General features: G+C 36.8%; 1 protein-coding gene across 3 annotated transcripts in view; it reads left to right on the top strand.

Annotated features, from left to right (window-relative positions):
• The window catches only part of LOC107726428 (armadillo repeat-containing protein 2-like), a 21,253-nt gene extending 2,706 nt beyond the window's left edge, over positions 1-18,547 (top strand). The window contains exons 5-19 of one of the 3 annotated variants that reach the window (XM_016535986.1): positions 535-573; positions 855-945; positions 2,530-2,573; positions 3,067-3,174; positions 4,819-5,009; positions 5,673-5,775; positions 5,877-6,130; positions 9,355-9,500; positions 10,384-10,483; positions 11,725-12,007; positions 14,937-15,059; positions 15,163-15,276; positions 15,356-15,488; positions 15,585-15,724; positions 16,521-18,547. In XM_016535986.1, the coding sequence (XP_016391472.1) occupies positions 535-573; positions 855-945; positions 2,530-2,573; positions 3,067-3,174; positions 4,819-5,009; positions 5,673-5,775; positions 5,877-6,130; positions 9,355-9,500; positions 10,384-10,483; positions 11,725-12,007; positions 14,937-15,059; positions 15,163-15,276; positions 15,356-15,488; positions 15,585-15,724; positions 16,521-16,660 (2,009 nt within the window). In that variant the 3' untranslated portion in view covers positions 16,661-18,547. Of the gene's footprint in view, positions 1-534; positions 665-854; positions 946-2,529; positions 2,574-3,066; positions 3,175-4,818; positions 5,010-5,672; positions 5,776-5,876; positions 6,131-9,354; positions 9,501-10,383; positions 10,484-11,724; positions 12,008-14,936; positions 15,060-15,125; positions 15,277-15,355; positions 15,489-15,584; positions 15,725-16,520 lie in introns of those variants that run through there. The other 2 variants (XM_016535985.1, XM_016535987.1) reach the window with 2 other exon arrangements.
• Positions 18,548-18,595: the final 48 nt, after the last annotated feature.

Below are 18,595 nucleotides of genomic sequence, written 5' to 3'. Positions count from 1 at the left end.
TATATATATATATATATATATATATATATATATATATATATATACTGTAGTTTGGGGTTAGTAAGTTTTTTTTTTTTAAGAAATGCATTAAATTTATCAAAAGTAACAGAAAAGACACTTATAATTTTACAAAAAGAGTATTTCAAACAAATGTTTTTCTTTTGAACTTTATATTCATTAAAGAATCCTGAAAAATGTATCATGGTTTCCACAAAAATATAAAATATTAAGCAGCACAACTCTCTTCAACATTGATAATATTTAGAAATGTTACTTGAGCAACAAATCGGCATATTAGTATAAGTAATGACTGCTAAAAAATTAGTTTTTAATAAATTAAAAAACAGTTATTTTAAATTGTAATAATATTTCACAATATTACTGTTTTTACTGTATTTTTGATTAAATAAATGCATCCTTGGTGAGCATAAGAAATTACAAAAACATAAAATATATGTGTTGATTATATCTATTAATATATGTGTTTTTGTTTTTGATTGTTTAGCTAAGCTGTGTTGTTGTGTGCCTATTCAGATATGTCTCTAGAGGCAAGGATCGGAGCAGACCAACCAGGTGACGGAGAAAAGCTCCACTGTGCTGATGTTACAGAGCATGAAACAAAATCATCCTCCGAAACAGACCTGCACATACTTATCAAACACAGGTTTGCTTTTTGAGAACAAACGTCTCTTTTGCTGTCTTCTATGCGCACTTGAAGGTTTATTGTTCTTTTAATGTACTCCTACATCTGTAATTTTATTGAACACATGTTTAGAGGATTGAAACCTCTGTAGATGGGTAGCTTTGAATCAACATGTTTATGACAGGGACTCACATCGGAGCAGACCAACCAGGTGACGGAGAAAAGCTCCACTGTGCTGATGTTACAGAGCATGAAACAAAATCATCCTCCGAAACAGACCTGCACATACTTATCAAACACAGGTTTGCTTTTTGAGAACAAACGTCTCTTTTGCTGTCTTCTATGCGCACTTGAAGGTTTATTGTTCTTTTAATGTACTCCTACATTTGTAATTTTATTGAACACATGTTTAGAGGATTGAAACCTCTGTAGATGGGTAGCTTTGAATCAGCATGTTTATGACAGGGACTCACATCAGGCGTTTGTCCCTTTGAGTTTCATAACAAAAACCTCTACTGTCAATGCACCACCAAACTCCTTCAGTAAATCGATTGATGCTCTGTGCCTAAGAACAGCAATAAAACATTTTATGTGTTATTGACTCTCGGGACACCCTGTACAGAGAGTGAACTTGTTAATTGTGAGCCATTGAGGATCAGTAGATCCTAGTGGTATTAATCCCTTCGTTACCAAAGTTTTCAGAGTTAAAATATATTCTCTTTTCTCTTCTATGTTCTCTTGCATGAAATGCACCAGAATTGTGTAAACCATCCATCAGATCGCATTAAAAGATTTGTTTATTCAAATCCAAGCACTCTCATTAATACATTGCCCAGAATGCCCACTTATGAAAATCGCAATGTTAGGTTCTGAAAATCGTTTCCAATTTGGATGCATTTACGGACACTCTGGAACTTAATAGTAAGTTAAAGTCAGGCAGCAAGCCCTCTCTCTCCCTCTCTCTGTACCATATCCTTGTTATAGTTGCTAATGGAGTGATATTAGATTATGCAGGCCGTTTGTGGCTGGCTGGCTCACTGGTGTGTTGACCACCAGTACAGTCTCATTTGAGATTCACACGATGAGATCACGTCTCGGCCGAGGCATCCCATCAACAATGAGGCATTATCGAGACAGTACAAAGCCCAAATATGATCAATGCCACAAATATGCTCAGCCGTACCATCATTTCTTCACAATCCTTAGGAAATACCCATGTGACATATGATAAAGAAGAATGATGCATTATACTGTACTATAAAAATTGAGAATTTAAGCAGTACAAGTACATTTGAGACATACTATGTCAGTTTAATCTGATGTTAATGATAGCACAGACTAAAATAATGTAAACGGATATCTTGATATCTGAGATAAAATTAACCATGACAGTGCATGACTAGGTCTGAGACAAGCACGTGAACCTGTGGTTTCCTGTCTGTTGTATCCTTTACATGCACGCATATTTTAATGAACATTTACACAAGCACATTTTGAAAGTGATCTATTTTTCACCAGTAACTGATTTTGAAATCATTGACGGTTAAAGAAAAAGATATAATGAAAATAATTGGCCAAATGAAATGCTACATCAGAATATCACAACAGTGACCTCTTGTGTCTGCCAGGAAAACAGGTGAATTATATGATAATACTGCCATTTATAAATAAATAAATAATGTTTTATATTTCTTTTGAACTTGTATTTATGTTGATACATTTTTAGCATTTTTTACCTGCAGACTTTGTAAAAATGTTCAGGTTAAATATAAATGTACACCATTTAAGTTTTTGTAATTCATCTAACCACTGTTCCAAACACAATGATGTCATGCATGCTCTCAGTCTGCTCAGTATGTACATTTATTTGTGTTTGTGATTAACAGAATACCGCAAACTGATGTATCCAGTGAAAGAGGATCAAAACCAGGTATATTGCTATATCTATGATGTATATATCTGCACTTGAAACCGCTAATCAACAGTCAAACACATGATAAACAAAGCAACATTCTTGGAAATCTTGCTCCTGACACAATCTTGCCAGTAGCCACAAACATCTGATCAGATTGGAAACCTAAACCACTTTTTCTGCAGCAGTTTCTCAAGATTCTTTGTCCAGATGCCATGTTGATAGCCGTTTGATCTGTTGTTTTCGCAACCCACTACTTCCTGCAGCTCGTCCACAATGCAAATGCTCAGAGAGGCATTTGAACAGAACAGACACTAATGAAGAGGCGTGTGGGTGTAAAGCTCTGACCTTTTCATGCTATGCTGAACATCCTGTATTACATTCATTTGCTTTACAAACTGCTAGGGTGAAATTTCTGAATGTCCCTTAGGGGATCAATCAAGCACATCTGTCAGTCTGTTTATATATATGTCTGTCTGTCTGACACCCACTCCATCTCATTCTGCTGTAGAAGTCAAGCTTGGGCATGGAGACACAGGAGATGACAACATGGATGAATCTGTGTTCTGGAACACTAAAGTCTTTCCTGTCCTTCAAGAATTTGAGTCTTTTGCACAAGGTGATGATAAAATTACTCTTATGAATGGGCTTAATATGCACCAGTAATGATCTGATGACCTTAAAGATGACCATTAAAGGGTCACAATGTGTTTTGCTGGACATCATCAGACCAACAATATGTTTGCATAGAATTGGTCAATTCAAAATTAACATATTTAAGAAAGAATGATTTAGCTTTTTGATTTAACCCTAATGCTGTGTTTAGGGTCAAAAATCATTCATTATCTTTTGGGAGTTCTGTGAGAACAAGTTTTCAACATAACCCTCTGTGAAAAATGTTACATTACTTCTGTTTGGGCTCTTAGAAATATGAAGTTAAATAAATGTAATGTTGCTAAGATTTTCAGATTTTCTGCAGCACACTCTTACCAGTCTTCTTTATTATTTAAGCAATATTTTTAAATGAGTTAAAGAGAAATAATACAACATACAAGTAGTCAATCCCCCAAAAACATGAGAGTTTTATTTTCCATTCACCCTGTTACAGTTTTTTTAAAGGTCCGAAAACATTTTATTTAAGTGGTTTCGTATTTTTTGCTAATACTAACTTTAGATTTAGAAAGATAGCCCCAGTTGTGGGGTTATTGGATTGTGCTTATGCAAGTTCATACTAAAGAGCTGCACTTTAGCACTTGAATGTGTCCCTGAGTGAAAGCAAAACTGCAGGGAGAAAGAAAAACAATATCTGAATGCAGAGGAATAAAAACAAAACTTTTGTTGAGCTTGGCACGGTATAGAGCTTTTAAAGTCAAAGCATGTGGCGGGGGAAAAGAACCGTGAAATGCAATCTAATGGCAGTAAATATTTAAGCACTTTGAAAATTCATAGAAATTCATTTAAAAGATAAATATCAAATATTTATTGTGCCAAGAGACTCTTGGTTCATGCATAAAATACCATTCATATTCTCCATGGCATCATCAGAGGGTGCCGTTGAGGAGAATGCCAACAATCTTGGAAACAGATTTGAGAAACATTTGTTTTAGCAAAAATAGCTTTGAAAAATGCAGCCTGTGACTTATCCCCTAAAGGCAAGTTTGATCCAGCATAAGGCATTGCCAGTGCACACAATGGTTAAAAGCATGTAGAGATGGATAATTATTCTGCAAGCAACAGCTAGTCTAAGATGCAAAGATGAAAAAAAAAAAGATTATTTATCGATTTTAATTGAACCCAGGGGATTTTGGAGATATTGATACTCTATTGAAGTCTAATCTAACTTAAAACTCAGTGACATATTATGTTGTTGTGCTCAGAGCCAGTACATGTGGAAAGACAGTACAGAGCTATTATATATGCACTAATGATGCATACCATACAGGGGGGGAATTTGCCCTGGAGGGCCATGTTAACTCTGTCAGTGGGTGTTGACATGTGGGCCAAATGTCAGTGAAATGTCAGTAAGCCTACTCTGTGTACACATCAGATCAGCTGAATGAAAGAGGCTGTGTACCCCACAGACTACTCTTCTTTCTCTGTCCTTCACAGGGACAGTTGAAGGATGACAATGCTGCAATTAATACTGTGTGAAAAATTTGGTTTGAAATGCGACCTTGACATTGTGTTATTTTGTGCACTGGAACATACAGCATACAGTATACTGATCAGGTTTTGTCTTTTAAAAAAAAAACAATCCTTATAGGTGATGCCATGTCAGATGAGATAGTGGGAGAGCTGTGTAACGCATGCAATGGTCTCTATAACACCCTGGCAGAGAGAGGAATGCTGGGAAGGCAGTGTAAAAAGAGGTCTGCCATCCTTAGAACACTCTTCAGGCTTATAGATGTGGGATCGGACCGACTTAACCTAACATTAGCCAAACTTATTCTGGCAGTGAGTATATCCACACACACACACACACACACACACACACACACAGTACTGTATGTCTTAAACCTTGAATTACGTTAAAAATCTGGGTATGATCATTATGTTCTGGGTCAAATTTATCCTAAATGGATTCAAAAAAATTTACCTATGAAAACAACATTTTAACATAAACTTTTAAACAGAAGAAGTGTGGAGAAATGCTTATGTGTGCTTTCCTGATGCTATAACAGTAGATCATGGGGCTAGCAAAGCCAAGATTATGGGTTTGATTTCCAGCTAACTGAACATGTATGAACTGATAAGAATGTACAGCGTAAATGTATTTGAAAAAATAAAAAATAAAAAAGCGTCTTCCTGAGAAACTGATATAACAAAACACATCAAAAAATGTTTTTTATTTAGGGTTTTATTTTGTGTAGTCGCACATTCCATGACACAGAGTATCGATATTTGCAGGCATGTTCATGATCCTAAATGAGAAAAAGTCTTAAAAATGCAAGAAAACATCTTAGTATTTCTGAAAACCTAACAATCTAAATGTGTCAAACAACATAATTTACAAGGTCTGATCTTAACCAGCCTCTACTTTGTAAGATAAGAACATACTAGTATATGTGAAATTTGAAATGAGTTTTACTGGCTTATTGCTTTTGTCTATATTACAAGCTCAATGTGACTGGAAACAACTTGCTGAACATCTGCAAACTTGTCTTCAAAATCAGCCGGAAAGCTAGTAACGACACCCTGTTCCTAAACGGCTGCATCCTAGGTGAGACCCGATTATTACATAACTTACCCAGAATTTCTAAACTCAATCAGCTAATCAGCTCAATTATCTCTAACATCAGCCCATTATGTGTACACACACAGACTCCCTACTGTCTCTGCTCCATTGTGAGGATGTGTGGAGTAAAGGTGAAGCTGTGCTGTACTGTGTCGGCTCACTGAAGCTCCTCTCAGGGAACGCCGCCCTCTCCAGGCTGCTGCTGTCTAAAGGCTTTATCGGCGTACTGCTGCAGCTGTCAAAAAGACTGATGCATGGTCCATCTACTTCAGCTAATGTAACTTCTCACAAGTCAGAGGGAGAAGGTCAGCATATCATCGCAGGACACATACTGGTACAGGTGGGTGATCCTTGATGGCTGCTTAGATTATGCAGGAGTCAAAGGTCAAAGTTGCTTTATTGTCAGCTCTAACCCTGTTTTCAGTATGGCGACCATGATCGCGATCACACATATACCTACATTAGATAGATTTGTCTGTTTTAAAGGGATGGTTTACCCATATATTACCTGTTTGGCTTGCTTGCCTCTGTGGAACAAAAAAACAATATATTTTGAAGAGCGATTTTGGTTGCCATTGACTTCCATTGTATGGACCAAGAAACATTTCTCAAAATATCTGTTATGTTCCACAGATGAAAGAAAGTCATACAGGTTTGGAACGAAATAAAGATGAATAAATAGTGACAGAATTTTCACTTTTGGCTGAACTGACAAGACTTTTCTATGATGTATGATCACCTTTTTTCTTTGTTGCCTCAAAACAAAAGATCCCATCATGCATATGTGCAGTGACCGAGGTTGTGTGCTCCCCCTATGTGCTGGAATAGTGCTTTGTGCAACACACACACCACCATAGACAAAACAAAATAAGTTTGCATTGCAAACATTGTAAATCTGTGTCTTGAAGACTTGAAGAATTCAGCATGCTTGAACCCCACATGGATGTTTCTCAGAACTCTGCTCTGGGAGCGAAATGGAACAAAATATGAGCGCTTCATAAGGGTGGGGTTGCATGGGGTCGAATAAAAGGGCAGATTTTTTTTTTTTATTGAAGGAGTAAAGCTACATACATTAAAACAATGAAAGTTACATTTTCCTTCCTTCTAGTCCTTCCCCATTACTTCCTCAAAAAAATCAGTCATAAATTTAATCGGGTCTGATCCTTCCAACTTTTCAGGGATGCCCACCACTCTCATGTTAGATCTCCGTGATCGATTTTCGAGATCATCCAGCTTTTCCTTCAGAAACACGTTCTCTTTCCGTAGCGCGTCCATTGAAACCTCGACATTCGCCAGCCTGTCACTGTAGTCATTTAGTCCATCTTCAACCTCGCGAAGTCGTTCGTCATGAGCTTCGTAATATGATTTCACTTGTTCCAATGTCGCGTTCACAGGTGACAGTGCACCAGCCAGTTCTGTTTTTAAAAGTGAGTGAACTACTTGCGTCATGTCGGAAAGGAGCGCTGACCGGAGTTTTTCGAGATCTTCAGGTAAAGCCGTTAGGCCCTCAGAGGGTGGTGATATTTCGTCGGCCTTGCTCGAAGAAGCTTCGCCGTCTCTGGCGCCAGTTTTATTCCGAAGTTGCTTTCTATTCACAACCAAAACAGGAATTGAACATTATAATTCCTAGATCTAATTCCCTAACAGAGGATGATCGCAGATAAAACAAAAACAAACGAAAAAACGTCCAAAGTATGCGAACTAACAACAAATAGAGTCGTATACAAAGTGGGTGTAGCCCCCTTTTAAAAGAAGTTCAGAAACAAAAATTGTCAACAATTGTGTACGTTATCCGGCTTTGAAAATAAATAAATAAGTAAATAAAAATAAAACAGAATGGAGTGTGCAATTATACTTATAAGTCCAGTTCAACCTCGGGTTTTGCACATACGATATAAAACTAACAAAGTTTTCTATTTCTTACCCGAGGGAGAGAAAGGAACGTCTTTGCGCATTATTCTTCACCCCAGTGAGTACGGTAGAACTCATTGGCTTCTTCTGGCGTGTCGAAGAAGTGCGTTTTCCCTTCGTGAGTAACACGGAGCCTTGCAGGGTACAAGAGACCGAATCTGACTCCCTTCTCGTATAGCCGAGACTTCACATCTTTAAACGCCGCTCGCTTTTTCCCCAGCTCAGCGCTGAAATCGTCGTGGAAAAACACCCTGTGTCCGCGAAAGAGCAATTCCCGCTGTTGCCTACTGAATCTGAGGATGTGATGCTTGTCCTGGAAGAAGTGAAAAAGAACCAGAAACACTCTGGGTTTGGTCTGCTTGGCCCTTGCATCGTTGGTTGGGTTGGGTCCGACTCGGTGTGCACGAGAAAGAACAAGAGGACTCGTGAAGAAGTCCTTCCCCATTACTTCCTCAAAAAAATCAGTCATAAATTTAATCGGGTCTGATCCTTCCAACTTTTCAGGGATGCCCACCACTCTCATGTTAGATCTCCGTGATCGATTTTCGAGATCATCCAGCTTTTCCTTCAGAAACACGTTCTCTTTCCGTAGCGCGTCCATTGAAACCTCGACATTCGCCAGCCTGTCACTGTAGTCATTTAGTCCATCTTCAACCTCGCGAAGTCGTTCGTCATGAGCTTCGTAATATGATTTCACTTGTTCCAATGTCGCGTTCACAGGTGACAGTGCACCAGCCAGTTCTGTTTTTAAAAGTGAGTGAACTACTTGCGTCATGTCGGAAAGGAGCGCTGACCGGAGTTTTTCGAGATCTTCAGGTAAAGCCGTTAGGCCCTCAGAGGGTGGTGATATTTCGTCGGCCTTGCTCGAAGAAGCTTCGCCGTCTCTGTCGCCAGTTTTATTCCGAAGTTGCTTTCTATTCACCATTTTTGTTCCACCGTGACTTCACGTAGTATCAGCTACCAGATAATCGATTGTATTGAATATATATCGAAAAAATAACAACCAAATGAACAAAAGAGGGCGGGAGCTACACTCGCGTGCGTCTACTCACGCCATGCTTAACCCGGAAGTCCTAAAGGGCAGATTTTAATGTGCTTTTCCTCTGCTTTTGTTTTTGCTTTTGTCTGGGAGGATGCCCTTTTTCCACTTCTCCATGTCCATATTTTACTTCATACTCCTCCAGCACAAAGTACGTCTCACAGGAATGATTTAACTTTGCCCAAACAAACTTCCTGAACTCCGCACGGATGGTTTGATGTTCAGTGCCAATTGCTGTGCCACTCATTAGTCTGTTGGCAGACGGAAATGAGGATTTTTATGAAAGTACGGCCCGATGGGCCAAGCAGCTCTAGCAGGCGCCCTCCATGTATCCTAATCAGTGTCTCTTGCTCTTGATGGAGAGATTTAGGAGGCCACTTTAAAGACCTACTGTTATTTCTTCTTGATTATAAGTGCTTCCTCTTTTATATGCATCTCTACCCATTAGGCAGTAGTACACACACATGCACACCTGCTGCACAGTCCCTCATTCACACTCAATCGCCAAACATACATACTCATACATTTCTTTTGTGTGTGTGTGTGTGTGTGTGAGAGTGTGTGTTCCTCAAACACACAGTTGCTCACAGTCTTGACCTCTTGACCCTTTCTAGGTCACAGCAGCTTTGAGAAATATAGCTGACCAGTCTGAGTCTCGGCTTTCCTTCCTGTCTAACAAGGCATTCTCTACTCTTTGCTTGATTCTGGAGAACCACCGCAGTGACATTGACATCTGCATTAATGTGGCCCGAATATTCAGGTGAGTCTGTCTTTCAGTTGTCATTGTGATGTGTGTGTGCATTCAAATTAATAAGTGTTTAGAACAGTGAGTCTAAACCTTTTTAACTCCAAGGCCAACATTTTTATATTTTATAATTTCTACCCGATAAAATATTGTAGAACTTGACATAACTAGAAAAATGTATATTGATTCAAAAAATGCCCACAGTTATAAGATTTATTAATTTACAGTACAATATTTTTACAGGTCTAGAAATCACACTTCGATAAGAGTACCTCATATCCATTTTTTCTTAGTCTGTGGAAGTTAAAATAAGATTTTTTTTGGCTTATGTTTTGCTTATGGGTGATAATTTAATTTTTTGATAAAATATAAGAATAAATAAATGGAAGATAAATATAAGTATAAATATTTTAAAATATGTAAATTTTAAGTTTTCAAATTCCACAATGCAAAAAATTCAAATGGCTTTACTTTTGTTACATTAAAATATTTCATTTATAAAATATCATACATAAATATCATATAGAAATGTTTCATATTTTATAAATGAAACACTGTATGTGTATGCCTCACATCATAATGTAAAGATCAAAACATTTGAATTAAAATTATAAATACTGTATCTTGATTTTTAGTCATTTTATGTTTTCTTTTATTTCAAATGATTTGAAGTCATCTTGAGTTCCCCATTAGCAGTTTTCTGAGGCCCTGTAATGGGCCCCCTGATTGAGGACCACTGGTTAAAAGTTTTGTAATGCATGCTATAAAATGCATTTTAAATATCCACCAGCTGAGTTCATTTCAAATTTTAGTTTGAGGAATTTAGCTTTTTGATTAGTGTTGATAAAGTTGTGCCATGTGATGTGTGCGAATATGCTTGTGTGTGTTCGGTCTCCAGCAAGCTGTCCACCTACACTGAATGCTGTCATGCACTAGCTGAGACGCCACACTGCTGCAGCCTATTTTTGGACCTGCTAGGCAAATACAGCAGGAAACAGGTGAATTTGGCCCAAGTATATGTACACTGTCCACACACGCTCAGACATACAGTGAAACAAACACACACATGTAAGCTTATAGGCTGCATGTTCCGCTTTCTGCTTTCAAGTGGAACTTGAGCAATGGTCTATGAAGGTGTGTGTGTTTTTCTTTTCGTTTTATTTCGGTACAGACAGCTCATGTTCTTCTCTCTCTTTCCTTCTGGCCCTAAGTGTAATGAGATCATATGCTCCCAATCTCATAAAGAATAAACACGGTCCACACTGAGTACTAGGTATCATAAACACAGTTCCACACACCCTGTGCCTCACATAGGGACATACTGTCCTCGAGACTACTGCCAGAAGTCTCTCTCTGCACCCCGCTTTTTCATGCATTCTAAATGAAAACAAAGAAGTTGTTGAAAATCTGTTTAAACTGTCTGACAAAATAAAGTTAACAAAAGGCTGCTAGATTCACAGAAGTGTCAAGTGATTTTTGCATGGGTTTAGTGGACCATCAAATGGCTAAACACCAGGCTTAATCCTAATTTATCTCATAATTTTACATATTAGTTAACATATTACATTCCTTTTAGTAAATAATAGGTCTGTGTGTAATTATTAGTATTTGTTTGTGTCCAATATATATATATATATATATATAATGTAAATGTTTGCAACTTGTGCTTTATGAAAAAAAAAAACAGATTACACATTTCTCAAACTGCTTCAGAACACACAAGAAATACAACATGGAATACAATGATAACTCAATAATGAAAATCTTCCCCACATTTAATGGTACATATTTTAGATATGTATGCCGCTGATCTGGAGTCCCAGTGTTTGCATTAATATTTAAATATAAACTATGTAATATAAATATAAAATATAAGTATAAAATACTTGTGGTATAAATTATACTATAAATATTTAAAAATATATGTAAATATAAATTTCAAGTTCTGGTATTCCACCATGCAAAGAATCCAAATTACCAATTAGTAGCAGATAGATAGATAGATAGATAGATAGATAGACACATTTTTAAAAGAAATATATAGTACATGTTATGTCTTACAAGAGGGTGTTATGTCATTATTTATGGATCAATGCCAAATATGTCAAATTAGATAAATGCATTAATATATGTATATGCATATTAAATGTAATTAGTTGCATGTGTTGTCACCTTAACTTAGACCTACTCAACATAGACCTACTATACACACTTGTCCTCTGTCTTTTCTTATGTGCAGGATCTGGTAGTGCGTCTCCTGTTCACACTAGGAAATCTGACAGCCAAGAGCCCTGAAGCCAGGGAGAGAGTCTATGAAGAGGAAGGCGTGATAGATGTCCTCTTAGATCTTTTTCAGGTCTACCAGGAAACACCATCGCCCCCTGAGCAATTCCGTGCCCCTGAGAGAGAGGACGTCCTGGTCAAACTGATCAGACTGCTGGCCAACCTGGCCATCCATCCCACCGTGGGCACGGCACTAGCTGCCAACACACTGTGTGTACAGCTGCTACTGGAAGTGCTGGGTACAAAACATAACCATGAAATATACACACACTCCTCTAAGTGGGTAATTAGTTAATAGTTCATTCAGCAAAAATTCCATATTTACAGAAAACCCACTGGGAATGTACTTTACAGATACTGCAGTGCATTCACTCATGCATTTCAATGCGGTTGTCACTCTCAAAGCATTGTGTACGTGACCAATGCTTAGCAAAAGCGACGTGACTTTAAACACACAGCAACACAGATGTGTCAGGCTAAGTTTACTTCCTTGAACTTGAATGAATGTGCAAGTTGGTTGCTCTGCACAGTGCAATCACATGCTGTTCTCTCCACGTCGATTACTGGCACAGGCCCTCAAGTTACTGCATCCTCTCCAATGACGAGAGCAGCCAGTCTGTAAACTGCATGTTTTTGTTATGCTTAGCTCTATTTATGTGCAGCCTGGTGTTCTCAGAGATGTTGCACTGTGGTTTGACGGTGATGGATGGAAGCTTGGTTTTGGTTCTGCATGCAAACGTTTCAGAAGCAGGCATGTTAGGGCGAAGAGGTGGTTATGCATTTCCTTTTTGAAATAGAGATTTGTGTCCTGTGGAAATATATGTCATTTTTAGAATGTGAGAAATGATATTAAAACTTACTTCTAGATTCTTGCAGTTAGAAATGACAGTTAGAGGATGCTGTCATTTTTAGAACTGAGATGTGGACAGTTAGAGAGGAAATGGGTGGGAGATTTATTGTTTCTCGCTTATCTACCTTATGTCTGGTACATTAAAATGACATCCTGTTATGATGAAAATATAAATCGAAAAGAAACTGAGAAATCAAGGGTAACAATGACAGAGCATTTGCCACAACAAAAGGTGTTTCGAAACGAACACACGCTTTGCAGTGTGACGCACAAACACTTACAGAGCAAACCGCACTTTGAACGGGAAATACAGGATCTTACTACAGTCACACACGCTGGCAGATTCTGACTACCTCAATTTCGGATTTATCGTGAAGTACTCACACCGAAATTCACACGAATGGTTTTGAAACTTCTCAAGGAGGAAGTGAGCAGCGATCTGATCTTCTGTACCAAGAATTGAACCATCTGGCTGATGCTATACTGTAGCCAGAGCTGGGTAGATTACTTACAAATTGTAGTCTGTTACTGATTCCAAATTACATGACAAAAATTTTAGTTAGTAACGTAATTCATAAATTACACATTTTAGGTACTATAATCAGACTACTTTTTGATTACTTTTGACCTAACTCATTTATCTCATTGATTTAAATCGGATATTCTTAGATATTTAGACATATTTGTTTACCTGCATATCATGTGACCACCAACCAATGTCAGAGAACTGTGAACATCCAAATATGTTACATAATTATTAAATTATTATCTTAAAATCCGAGGGGTACTTCAAGTAAATATATTAGGTGAAAGAGGTTCAGATGACAAAAATCCCTGGATTACATATAAATAAGAAATAATGTGAATTTGTGCACTTTAATGTGTTTAAAAGACAAAAGCCGTCCAAAGACATAGTAATACATGGTTAAATAACTCATTAATTTATATTTGAATTATCACTCAGTGTGTTCATCAGTAGTTGATGCAGTGTTGAAATGCTGAGAAGACACTACTTAAAATTTAAATGATTATTGTAAATATAGTGGTTAAATGCTGTGTGGCCTCTCAGGAGCAGGGTTGAAGACCTGTGCCCTGTAATGTGCCAAAACAGTGGGGTGTAAATAAAAAGATTTAGTTATTGTTTTTGCTCCGACAACTAGATAAAGATAAGGTTAAAACAAAGCCACAGCAGAACCGCTGCAACAATTTGTTTTTCGAACGAATTGGTTGAATGATTCAATGACTCGTTCAGGCAGCTGCTGATTGAACAAATCATTTGAATTGATAGTTCAATGACTCACTTATATAGACGGTAATTTGTCTCCACCTACTGGCGTAACGCTAAATCCTGCAGATAAGGTACATATGCAGACAAGGAAGCCCTTACGAAAATGAACCATGGTTTTACTACAAATAAACCAAAAAAAACAAACAAAAAAAACCTTTATTGTAGTTAGACCATGATAACCACAAATTAATCGTGATTTTGCTACACTAACTATAGTTTAACCATGGTATTTGTAGTAAAACTGTGGTTATACGTATGGTAATCAATCAGTCAAATTAAAAAAAAAACCTTGGTTACTACATATTTACTATAATAAAACCCAAGGTCACTTTTCATAAGGGAAGTGATTTGACGAACTAACAGTTGTTTAAATAAGCGAAATTAATGTTCTGTACTATCTTGTATTAATACACTCAAAATAAAACTCTAAAAACCAAACAATCAGCTGTTTTAAATTCTACAAGTGAATTTAGGCATCACAACATTATAATGCATTGTAGAAAAATGGATACTCATTTTGAGAACAGTCTTATTTTAGTATTGAGATACTGTTATATGTTATATTATTATTTCATGAATGTTTATATTTTCATATTTTCCATTTTTATTTCAATTTGGTTAAAGTTTTAGTAATTTTTTGTTTATTTTGTCTTTTTAAATATTAGTTTGTATTTATTATAATTTCAGTTTTAGTTCTTTTAGTACATCAAGTTAAACTAAATGAAAACTTTGCCTTGTCAACTAGCTTTTTTTTTTTTCAGTTAACATATATTTCAAGTTTTTTATTTTTTAGTTTTAGTTAACTATAATAACCCTATTTAAAATTTGATAGATATAACTGTGTTATTAAATTCTTAGTGTTTTCTATTAATAGAGTCGCTTTAAGTGAGTGCTAGATGATGGCAAATGTAGTCCAAATGAAAAATCAAGGAAATAAACATGCATAACGAATTACACGTATTTATAATGCATCCCTATTCTGTACAAGTTTTCTCTTAAGATTTCTGTGTCTTTTGCCCTTCTCTCTCAGAGTGCAGGTGTGTACAGGAAAGTGAAGAATTAGTGGTTAATGCCGTGGCCACCATCAACAACCTGTCTTTCTACCAAGGCATGAGCTCAGTGGTCCGTGCCCAGCACACACACATCTCACAGTGTAAGACGTGTGTGTGTGTGTGTGTGTGCACGCAGCCTGTATGTTGCATCTGTCTTGGTCCTTCAGTAATGTCCCCCTCCCGCCTGTCCTTCTGTCATTGCAGTGCTACTAAAGCTCTTGCTGAGCTCCAGTATGGATGCTGTTTTGGAGGCCACATGTGTGTTTGGAAATCTGTCGCAGATCAAAGATGTGAGACACTTCATCATGCAGCACAAAGGTGTGAGACACTCTCTCTGCCACATTTTCTGTCTCCAAACCTCCAGAGGCTGACGTTGTGTTGGTCTTTTGTGTCTCAGTGGAGCAGTATGTGGTAACCCTCCTGGACTCCAAGACCCCTGATGTGTGTTTTTCTGCATGTGGAGTTCTCATCAACCTATCTGCAGATCCAGACAACAGGGCCATGCTGAGGGCCGAGGGAACTGTTCAGAAGTAACTTGCCTCTCTCTTCAGTATGCTTTCATCTTTTGACAACACTGTATGTATAATGTATAAGTACTATGCCTTCTCTCTATCTCCATATTGCAGGCTTATTGACTGTCTGTGTGACTTCGGGCCTCAGGACTGGCATCTGGCCACTGTTGTGTGTCAGACTCTGTGGAACTGCTCTTTAGATGGAGAGCTGCAACACGCTGAAGAGCTGTTGGAGATCTTGTGGCTCTACACAGGTATATACGTATAAACACACAAGCATCAGCACTGGCAGTTTAATATGCTAATTTGGTACAATTAATTAAAAACTAAAAAAGTGATAACAGTCATTGCTTGCAACGGTCAAAGATATTCAAATGATGCATGTGTATATAATAATTCAAATCAAATAACATAAATTTGATTTATTATATATAATTAATTTGCATTAATATTTAAAATATTAATTTGCAATAAAATATAGTACAATACAATATAATGTATATTATAATTCTATTTTTTAATTTTAATATTTGATAACAAATTTAATACATATCCAATATAATATAATATATATATTTCTATTTTATTAATTAAAATATTAATGTAAATTATATACAGTGGGTACGGAAAGTATTCGTATTAGATCAAATGGGTGCTTCTACTAAATACTGAGCATTTTTCAGTTTTTCTTTTTTAATAAATCTGCAAAGATGTCAACAATTCTGTGTTTTTCTGTCAATATGGGGTGCTGTGTGTACATTAATGAGGAAAAAAAATTAACTTAAATGATTTTAGCAAATGGCTGCAATATAACAAAGAGTGAAAAATTTAAGGGGGTCTGAATACTTTCCGTACCCACTGTATATGACAATGTAAAACAATATATAAAACAAATTGTATATATAATATTAATCAAATAACAGTCAGTTGACAGTAACTTTGGCATGTGCACTGCACATATGACATTACATGAAGAAAACACTGTTTATTTTAATGATTAAAAATTTTGTATGAACTTAATGTAGACATTTTGTCTTGTGTTTTGGACAGACAGAGGAGCTTTGCAGTGGCCTTCTGATGATGGAGTCAGACAGGTCCAGGAAGCATGCTGGGAGCTGCTGTTTTTGCCTGTAGCTGAGAGGCTTAGACAGCGGTTTCATATTGAAGACACTACTGGAATCATTCCGTAAGCTCCACTGACACACTCCTCCTCTCCAGATGTTACATGCTCATCTGTGTGTGTATTTGCATGTACATTATGTACACCTACAAGCTGAGGAACGAGCCAGTGTGTATATTGCACTTTAAAACAATATCTCTTTTAATGTTGTGAACTTATATGCTGTGAATACTAATAGGGAATTTGTCAATTATGACAACACATTTTTTTTTTTTTATAAAATAGTTCAAATGTTTATTACACAACCTTATGCTGCTGTATTTAGCTTGAATAGGAGAAAGCATGGATTGTGTCAGACACAGAAAGCAAGTCTTATGTTCATGAACACCACACTAATGTACATGCAAAAATCACTCACGAGCATCTCCGTGATCTCAAAGACTTTATTAAACAGACACTTCCAGAAAAGTCTGTAAAGAACACAGAATAGAAACATTGTCATCATTTCTTAATACAATCACATCAAACTGATATAATATGGCACTGGCTTCCCTCCTCTTAACCGGTTAACACTTCACAGTTACAGTCTATACATTACTATGAAGTTTACACAGCTGCCCTAGAGGTGACCTACATACATGCTTAAAAACCAATGACCAAGTTTATTTAATCACTATTTACTTAGATTTAACGTTTTCCTCTCAGTCTTCATTGTGTATAGTCTGAAGCTGTTTAACTCCTGTACAATATCCAAGGGACTTTTTCAGAAAAGAACAAGATACTTTATCGTTATTAAAAGGGGAACCCAACTTCTCACATTATTCTTTTAAAATGAGCAACAACTAGCCTATGGTGATTTCCATTTAATGACCATTTACAGGCACTAAATGACCACCAGCCTCATAACCACAAACAAATAGGGAAATTACAAACAAAAGGGAAAATTTCCTTATTTATGCAAACAGGGATGGTTCCAAGGTTAACAATGTTACTTGCTTTAATCCTCGCTGTGAGAGGACAAATTGCCACGTTCAACATTGTGTTGAAATCATTAGTGCACAGCAGGGGATGCTTTTCTATAGGCCTGTATTGTCTGTGCTGATATATTGCTTTGCTTCAAGGGTCTCTACTGTTAGGTGGATGTTCATGGACATAAAAACATTGATTATGTGACCTAAAAGCTATATAAACGATATCTTAAAGTGTTATTATTGTTAATAAGCATATAAATTATTATATGCTACAATAATAATTGTTTGGTGTAATGCATCATCATCTGTGACTTTCAGGGAAGAAAAAGACTTCAGATTAAATTACAAATGATACAACCAGTGAAATACCATGTTTTATTTATTTTTTTACAAATAATTTCTTATAAAATTGTCAGTAACTGACATCAGTCTCTCAAGTCTGACTTAAAACCTCCTCCAAAAGAAAAAGTACCATCCCTCTAGTCCTGCCATCATCAGAATGCAGTACTTAACTGGCTTAGTAAACAAAAAAAGACATCCGAGAATCCACCCCGCTTGAAAAGAAAACACACACACACTCAAAACAAAACTTGCTTAGTTACACTGGTTAAAGTTCTGATAATAAGAACAAGCATGGTTTAACCCCACAACCGTGCAGTCATGCGGGTCGCCTGGTTCAGCATCTAGCTCTGTACAGATTGTAGCGCACGACAGACGGCCACGTAAGACAAGGTTCTGCTAACCAGACAGCACTTAGATATTTAAGGATACATAACAGGAGGTATTTAAATTAATAAACCCCAAAATAAAAACAAGGAGTTAAGATGACCGTGCATTAAAAGGAAGAAGTCGGATGGATCAGAGCAACAGGAAGCACGTCACAAAAGGAAGACCTTTCCACTTTGAAAGTTGCCAACACAAATGAAAAAAAGATAGAAAACGGTCATCGAAACAAAATGGCTACATAACAGCTGAAGCTTAACATTTTTCAAAAAAAGTGCTTTGATATTTTTAATGCATGAACCCCCAAAATA

The sequence above is a fragment of the Sinocyclocheilus rhinocerous genome, unplaced genomic scaffold (assembly GCF_001515625.1).
Source record: "Sinocyclocheilus rhinocerous isolate Xijiao unplaced genomic scaffold, SAMN03320098_v1.1 scaffold605, whole genome shotgun sequence".
Lineage (NCBI taxonomy): Eukaryota > Metazoa > Chordata > Actinopteri > Cypriniformes > Cyprinidae > Sinocyclocheilus > Sinocyclocheilus rhinocerous.
The sequence above is the reverse complement of the archived record's forward strand: the minus strand, read 5'-3'. Positions and strand labels throughout refer to the sequence as shown.